Raw genomic sequence first — 9,019 nt, 5'->3', positions numbered from 1 at the left:
TCACAAATCTGAAACTTAATTTTATTAAATAATGAAATCAACAGACTATATTCTGTAATTTTTATGTGTCAAAGTAAAAAAAGATATGAGCAAAGTGTATTTCTTAAAATTAGATCTAAATCTAAATCCTTTCCATCTTTTCTAATGTCAACATGGTAAACATAGCCTAGATTTATAAGATACTATGCTTTCATAGAGTCGGTCAACTTTTTTATTTTTGAGTGTCTTAAGTTTGTTTTAGGGCTACAACACATACACTACGTGACTACGGTCTAAGTTAGTACCCAAGGAACATTTGTGCAAAGTTTTATCAAGATTGGTCAGACGGTTTTGATTTCTACTCAGCACATACATACATACATACGCCTTACATTCTAATTTATAGTATAATATATATATATATATATATATATATATATATATATATATATATATATATATATATTTACATATATATAGGTCTGTGACTGTGATACAGAGGCGTAGTGAGGGTGGCAAAAGGAGCACGATGCTACTATATTTCTTTGGGATGTTTTTGGACAATTGGGAGGGTGGGTGCGCCAATAAAGTACCTTGCCCCCCTGTGCGCACGTTTTGCTGACTACGTCTCTGCTTTAATGTAATCTTTTTATTGTTCACTTCGTTTCCTCTGTCTGTAAACCATAGATATATTCCTCTTTAGGAGTGTGGTGGCTGAGTGGTAGAGCACTTGGCTTCAGAACCGAGGGTCCTGGGTTCCAATCTCTGTGATTACTGGGATTTCGAATATCGGGATTTTTAGGGCGCAACTGTAAGTAGGTACCTGAAATAGGTACAGTAACACTATCTTCCCCCATGTATCCCAAGGTCTAAAAGAGATTGTTTACTTGTTGATGTTTTTTTTTTAAAATAGTAATAATAATGAAGAACTTTGAATTTTATGAAATAATTATTAACGTCAAACATAAAAGCATTAAAAGAAATAAAAAAAAACAATAAATTTGCTTAGCATGAAAAATGAAATTGAGAATCACAGAAACAGGAACTTGGGAACAAAGTGCGATGCAGTTAAATAAAACGGTATCTGGGGGAAGGGGCCGGTTGTATAGAATCAAGCCACACTACTGGTACTAAAACCACGTTAAACAAAGCTTTTGTAAAGGAAATAACTATACATTTACAGCCATAAGTCTCAATACTTGAAGATTTATATCCCTTTTATATCGAAGAAAATAAAATAAATATTCCAAATTATTTTATAGCGAAATATATGTTCTTGGGAACAAGGAATAATTGTGCAAACATTCAGATAGATCCAAGAAAGGGAACAGGGAAAATAACGTGTACAAAATCTGTACCAGACGGACAGACGGACAGACAGACGGAGTGAGTCAATTAAAACTTTTCAAACACAAACATAGGCAATCAGGACGGTGTATAAATAGTTCAAAGGCATTGGCCGAAAAAGTTGCCAGGGGTTTAGATCAATATTAAGAGCTTTAAATCAACATAAAGAGGTTTAGATCAATATAAAGAGGTTACATCAATATAAAGAGGTTTAGATCAATATAAAGAGGTTTAGATCAATATAAAGAGGTGTAGATCAATATAAAGAGGTGTAGATCAATATAAAGAGGTTTAGATCAATATAAATAGGTTTAGATCAATATAAAGAGGTTTAGTATATAAAGAGGTTTAGATCAATACAAAGAGATTTAGATCAACATAAAAAGGTTTAGATCAATATAAAGAGGTTTATATCAATATAAAGATGTTTAGATCAATATAAAGTTTAGATCAATATAAAGAGGTTTAGATCAATATAAAGAGTTTTAGATCAATATAAAGAGGTTTATATCAATATAAAGATGTTTAGATCAATATAAAGTTTAGATCAATATAAAGAGGTTTAGATCAATATAAAGAGGTTTAGATCAATATAAAGAGGTTTAGATCAATATAAAGAGGTTTATATCAATATAAAGATGTTTAGATCAATATAAAGTTTAGATCAATATAAAGAGGTTTAGATCAATATAAAGAGTTTTAGATCAATATAAAGAGGTTTATATCAATATAAAGATGTTTAGATCAATATAAAGTTTAGATCAATATAAAGAGGTTTAGATCAATATAAAGAGGTTTAGATCAATATAAAGAGGTTTAGATCAATATAAAGAGGTTTAGTATATAAAGAGGTTTAGATCAATATAAAGAGGTTTAGATCAATATAAAGAGGTTAAGATCAATATAAAGAGGTTTAGATCAATATAAAGAGGTTAAGATCAATACAAAGAGGTTTAGATCGATATAAAGAGGTTTAGATCAATATAAAGAGGTTTAGATCAATACAAAGAGGTTTAGATCAATATAAAGAGGTTTAGATCAATATAAAGAGGTTTAGATCAATACAAAGAGGTTTAGATCAATATAAAGAGGTTTAGATCAATATAAAGAGGTTTAGATCAGATCAATATAAAGAGGTTTAGATCAATATAAAGAGATTTAGATCAATATAAAGAGGTGTAGATCAATATAAAGAGGTGTAGATCAATATAAAGAGGTTTAAATCAATATAAAGAGGTTTAAATCAATATAAAGAGGTGTAGATCAATATAAAGAGGTTTAGATCAATATAAAGAGGTTTAGATCAATATAAAGGGGTTTAGATCAATATAAAGATGTTTAGATCAATAAAAATAATTTTAAAAAATATTTACACAAAATTATGTGCAAATATGTGTTGTATAATTATATAAAGTACATACACTCACTTTCATAAAACATTTAAACATAATCAATGAAAATCTAATGAGGTTAGTTAAAGTAGGTTGGGTTTCTCTGTCCCCTGTTAATGTTCACATATCGGCCATTCTCCGCGTCACTGCCAGGCATGTGGAATCTGTAACGTTCGTATGAAAACAATTTGGTCGTTATGATGGACAACACTGATTGGTCAAATCTGGCGAACAAAAAAAAAAGAATAAAACATTCGCATTTCAACTTCTTTTTTAAGTAATTATTTTGTAAAAGTGTGTATGAGTGTGTGTATGCTATGAGGTGATATAAAAACTGAGGTGTATGTGTTGGGTACCAAGAGCACAGATTGAATAGTTTCCACTTGCGCTGCCTGAGACGCATAATGGGCATCTCTTGGAGGGACCATGTCTCCAATCAGGAAGTTTTGAGATTGGCCAATATGAACAGCATGTATGCTCTCCTGACACAAAGAAGATTACGCTGGCTCGGACATGTCACCCGCATGCCAGATGGTAGAATCCCGAAAGATATCTTATATGCTGAGCTTGTGGAAGGAGTCAGACCCAAGGGCCGCCCAAGACTAACATATAGAGATGTCTGCAAGCGAGACATGAGAGCCTCAGGCATCAGTGAAAGTATGTGGGAAAACATAGCCAAAGACCGGAGTGCATGGAGACAGACTGTGCGTGCTGGGACAACCCTTGCTGAGAACAAAAGAATTGAAGCGGCTTTAATCAAGAGGGAAAAAAAGAAAGCTGCCCTGTCTGCTAGCCCTAAATCAGAGGCATACACATGTACGAATTGTGGCAAAGTCTGCCGTTCTAGAATTGGCTTGATTAGCCACACCAGATTCTGCCCCGTCTCAAGATTAAGCCAAAACCAGTGACTCACTTGGGCGCATCCATTGCCTTTCGAGACAAAAGGAGCCATATATATGTGTTGGGTGAATGGTTGCAGTCCATGAGTTTGAAACAAAAAGTGTTAACAATAGTATCTGATAATATTGCGAGCCTGCAGAAACAGAATGGGTTACAATAAAAACATATATTTGCTTTCAATTTGCTTTCATTTTTCACATATAGTATATATAGTTCTGTGATATATGACTGCATGATCCTCTTGTCTAATGGTATACGGACTTTTATAGTTTCATCAGTATGGAGATTCCATAATAGTTTTTCATTCATTATAACACCTAGTTATTTGAAGTTTGTAGTTTGTGTTACTGTTGATTACTGGACAATTTAATAATGTATTTATTGTATCTATTATACATCATCTGCTCTATATATCACAAGGCCTGAAACGTTGTATGTTTATATTATTTTCTGAAAGGGAAACTACATACTTGTATTTTATACTTACCTATGACACATATGTATTTCTTGTTTAGGTTTGAAACAATTGATGTGATTTCTTGTACATCCTGGGCATATACAATCAGGTTCTAGGGCACATTTAGCCCAAGGTTCCAGTATAGTTCTAACTACAAAAGGTGTTTGTTTAAATACATTGATCCCAGCCTGAAGGGACGTATAGTTCAGGTAGGCACAAGGCTCTTCCCCAAAGAAGTCAAACGTCTAGATAGAGATAATTGCAATTTATTAAAATGACTAGAGTTAATTATTGAAAATAAATCTGTAAATGCAAACGAAACTATTTATGTCAGTAGTTCTCACAGTTTAACCCTGACTCCCCTTAGTTAAAATAAAAATACTTTCGCGCCACGGGGTCTGTTACAGGATCACAAGTTCATGCCTTTTCCTGTATTCTGAATTGCTAAAATGCATTCCCCTAGCGTCTATTTTTGCAGTATTCATGTGAGTAAACGATACATATTCAACTAGCAGTACACACGGGCTATGCCAATTGATTTGTTTCAACGCTTTATTTTGTTTATTATGGCTGGAACACCTCCATATTTTTCTTAATAAACGGCCATATTTTAACGACCAACCTTACATACATTTGTAGCCCTTGCTTTAAAGAAAATTAATTTGTATGATATTTTATTAATATGGCCTCCTTCAGTCGCGAAGCGACTATGAATTATCTCATGGAAATGAGATAAATGCCTGGGCATTAGCTGCGGTCAAAACAATGTCGCCCACACATTAGTTCCCCATTCTCCTAGCAGCTTATATATCCAAAGGAATGGCTGTGCCGATACAGTTTGTGGTCAGCGCTGTCGTAGGTTCTACCAGGGTGTAGCACTGGGTGCTGCAAACTACCTTAGGGTCGCCAGCTCCTGATTTTTCCTCAGGACTGACTACCGAAGCCTTTCCAGTGATTCTGGTACAGCTGCAAGGCAACAGAGGTTTGAATTCAGAGTTTTCCTTCTACTAGGTGCGTAGCCAGTCATGGTTAACGAGCCTCACCTATTCGAAGCTTACTGGAAAATATCGAAAGGTTGCGAATCAGTCAAAACCGGTTCTTAGGAGCGTCTGAGAGCTAAAAGGAACCTATTTACGAAATTTCATGCGGATCTGTACGACTGTTTAAGAGATCTCTTGATCAATGGCTCAGTGGTAACTTAGAATTGTATAGTCGATTTAGGCAAGGAAAGTAGCGAAACTCACAGATACAAAAAGCGAAATGACACTCGAGGTATATGTAGTGTAAAAACTTTGTATTACGGCATAGACTACATACAATCGTCTTCTTGTTTTAAGCACAACTTCGTCTAAAGAGCTTGTTTTTGTTAAACAAAAGTCATCAACAGATAGTCGGTACTAAATCAACTATTCTGAGAAGAGAAAATCGAGAAGAATCACGTTAGCGGAGACGTATTGAAATAAAAGAAAAACAATTTTCGACTCGATCTTTTGGTGCACGCCTCTCGTAAAAATGGTATGTTTTTAAAAGTATGGTGAGATTGAATGTGTTATTTCATAAATGGTAATTGGGTTTGAAAAGTAGGTTTTTTTTTAAAATATGTTTTATAAAACGCAACTTTCATGCTTACAGCATGTTTAGAGCCCTTTGATCTAATCTCTTTTGTGCAGCCTTACCGTGGCGCTCGGGCGGAAACGGTCATTAGAAGACACGACTACGCCAATAGGGAAGCCAAACAAAACCTACGTTAGTGTGTCTAAGGACCAAGTTCATTGCACTGGCGGGGATGGATGAAGGCCCCCAACAAACATGTCACTATCCAGAGACTATCCAAACACAGTTGCTTATTTGGCTGTTTTATTTTATGGCGGACATATGCACTGCTGATATGGTGACGAGAGGGTAAATGGGGGCGTCTCCCTGGCGTACCGGTATTACTGTTATGATTTTGAATAATGTAAATAAATAGAAAAAATTGGTGTTTGTAATAAGTAGTTCAAAGAAATGTTTCGCAAAAAACAAACACAAATAATAATTAAAAGGTTTAGATTTATTTATATATCAGGAAACCAATGGGTGACTATAATAAAAAATCTACTTCAATACATTTTGATTACTTACTCCTTTCAATGTGGTCACAGGGATGTTGTGCATGCCTACACCTCCCCATATTTGTAGACCAAGTTTATCTCCCCTGTCTAGAAAATCAACAATCGTGTCTTTCCAGTAGATTGAAGCGTCTTGGTACACGACTGACTTTCTCGCTTTCATCATGCAAGCCTTGAGATAAATACAGACAGTGATATATAAACAAAATATCTACATCTGCGTTAACAGTTAAAATGTATCAGTATCTTCATACTTATTTTTTTTTAGTCTCGATATTGTGACCTTTTTTTCTGGATAACTCCATTTGACCTCTGTTGTGAATGACTTCTGAATGTTTTGATTTGCAAGAATGACCAGTGTGTAATGTGTATATAAAAATTGTTTGTTTTGTATGTTCCTTCAGAGTTGAAGATAATTATTTCCTAGTCCGAACCTCCCGCAGGACGACGGGGAATGGCAGCGGGCAGGGTTTGAACCCGGGACCATCGATAAATCTGAAAGACAGTCCAGTGCGCAAACCGCACGACCAGGCAGTCATCCGTATAGAAGGCAAGTAGCCATCTAACGTGTATGATGAGGCCATGTTATTGTCTTAAGTACTGTTTGGTCCTATATCAGATGTTGGGTGTTGGAAACTCTGGTCGTCTATCCACTTTTAGTGTGTCTTAAAGCTCTGTATATTGACTATGGCTGTATTGTAAAGAAGAGAGAGTTGGTATGAGTTAAGGTGAACAATTTTGGATGTAATGCTCACTGTTTGCTCAGTATATATCACGGTCAATAGATATCACAGTTAAAGACTTTGACTGTCACTATTTGTAAGTTTTTCTCTTGTTAGTTCAACTAGTTGTTGTTCTTGGCCGAATTCGCCAGGGTCGCTGTTATCTTGTGGCTGTGACGCAGAGGATTCTATAGATGTATATCTCTCGATCTAAATCAGCGGTTCTCAACCTTTTAATATCGGCAACCCCTTTTTACAATCCCCCACTCTGCCGCTACCCCCCTCCCCCCACACACACATACAGCAATAGAAGAGTAGACAATAACAATCCCCATTTTCGACGGTCTTAGGTGAATCACTGCATAAACAGAATGGACAGACATAAAACTGTATTGGGTGAGTAACTCTGTTTCATAATACAATAATAGAAATATTCAAGTTTACTACTAGATCTACTAAAATACAAGATTTGTCTCTACAAATTCTAACTCAAAACTAAAGTACGTCCTATTTCTACCAAATTTTCGTCAAGACTGACTTTCCCTTCGCGCCGTTTTCTAAATTTCAATTCCCGACACACGGCTTAACCAATGAAATCGTTTCCTACAACCAATCAAATAATTTTCTAGCAAGTTTCAAAAAAGGAATAGCAGATGCCATATTACGTCAAATGAAATTCCGAGGTTGACCTTAACCTAGACTTGAGTTTATTTTAAATTGATACTTGACATCATATTTAATTTTATAATTTGCATAACTGTTATAACTAATTCATATTGTTATTTTATAGTGTACATTTAAATTTCTTATATTTCAAGCTAATGCTGCGTTCATAGAAACACCTCTGGGCGTCAATTGTCACTACAGTAATTAGTTTGTATGACCTATGAAAAGGTAATTTCAATGTAAACAATTAGTTCAATAAATGTTAGTTAAAGTGATATACCATAATCAGTACTGGCTTCCAAGTACAGAAGCCTAACTCTTTGAAGTAGCTGGGCACTTTGTCGAAAGGTAATGAGATCACTTGACATCGACACGACTTTTCAGTCTGTAAATTATGATCATGTAAGAATCAGTATACGGTTTTTGGATGTTTAATATAAGTTTAAAAATGTGTTTTAAAAAGGGTATATGCATATTGTAGTAACCTAATGAAACACTACAAAAAGACATGTCTTGATCCTAGGCTTTATTGAACATGAATGCCAAAGCAGTTCATGATAACACAGTACACACACACACACACACACACAAGCTGTCCTGGACACCGAGACATTTTGACACACATGAACATATCAGTTCATAACACACAACAAGAACATAAATACACATATTAAGTTATGTTTATGTAGTTCTTCCCTATGTACTTTTTTTTTTCATGTGTGCGTGTGTGTGTGTTTCTTTGTTTTTATGTTTGCGTATATTTTATGCACTTTTGTTTTCTATTGATATGTTTCTATTATTTGTTATCTTGTACTATTAATATTGACCTTCATCTATTAACGAAGATCATAGTATTCAACAAGTTTGAGAAGATTTAAAGAGTGAACCTCATTTATAGTTGAATATCTGTAAATTTAGAAGATCATCGCTTAAATTATTTTCGCTGTCCTAAGATGTCCCATAACATGGCCAGATTTTTATCATAAGTTGAATCAGGTTCTTAAATTTATAACCAAATCTATTTTAAACATTAGTTTACATTTATTAAATGTAATTTAAATTCATTTTGCCATTTGTCGCCATCCAAAAATTGTAGGACCGCACCTTCAGAATTATCAAAAAAAATGTTTCTAAAATGTCGTAACATACATAGAAAATTTAGCAAACAATCTGAACAGAACAATGGAACAGAACAGTGGAAAAGAACAATGGAACAGAACAATGGAACTGAACAATGGAACAGAACAATGGAACAGAGCAATGGAACAGAGCAATGGAACAGAACAATGGAACAGAACAATGGAACAGAACAATGGAACTGAACATAGGAACAGAACAATGGAACAGAGCAATGGAACAGAACAATGGAACTGAACAATGGAACAGAACAATGGAACAGAACAAAGGAACAGAACAATGGAACAGAACAGTGGAACAGAGCAGTGGAAC

The 9,019-nt window shown here is 34.7% G+C and overlaps 1 protein-coding gene across 3 annotated transcripts in view; it reads right to left on the bottom strand.

The window, feature by feature from the left end:
* LOC106052196 (uncharacterized) overlaps positions 1-9,019 on the bottom strand; it is a 34,792-nt gene continuing 25,773 nt past the window's right edge. For all 3 annotated transcript variants that reach the window (XM_056042420.1, XM_056042421.1, XM_056042422.1), the window contains 4 exons: positions 7,851-7,955; positions 6,196-6,354; positions 4,105-4,319; positions 1-2,941 (listed from right to left, as the gene is read on the bottom strand). In XM_056042420.1, the coding sequence (XP_055898395.1) occupies positions 2,797-2,941; positions 4,105-4,319; positions 6,196-6,354; positions 7,851-7,955 (624 nt within the window). In that variant the 3' untranslated portion in view covers positions 1-2,796. The remainder of the gene's footprint in view (positions 2,942-4,104; positions 4,320-6,195; positions 6,355-7,850; positions 7,956-9,019) is intronic.

Source organism: Biomphalaria glabrata, chromosome 9, assembly GCF_947242115.1.
Source record: "Biomphalaria glabrata chromosome 9, xgBioGlab47.1, whole genome shotgun sequence".
Classification (NCBI taxonomy): Eukaryota; Metazoa; Mollusca; class Gastropoda; family Planorbidae; genus Biomphalaria; species Biomphalaria glabrata.
This window is presented reverse-complemented; position numbering and strand designations above follow the sequence as displayed.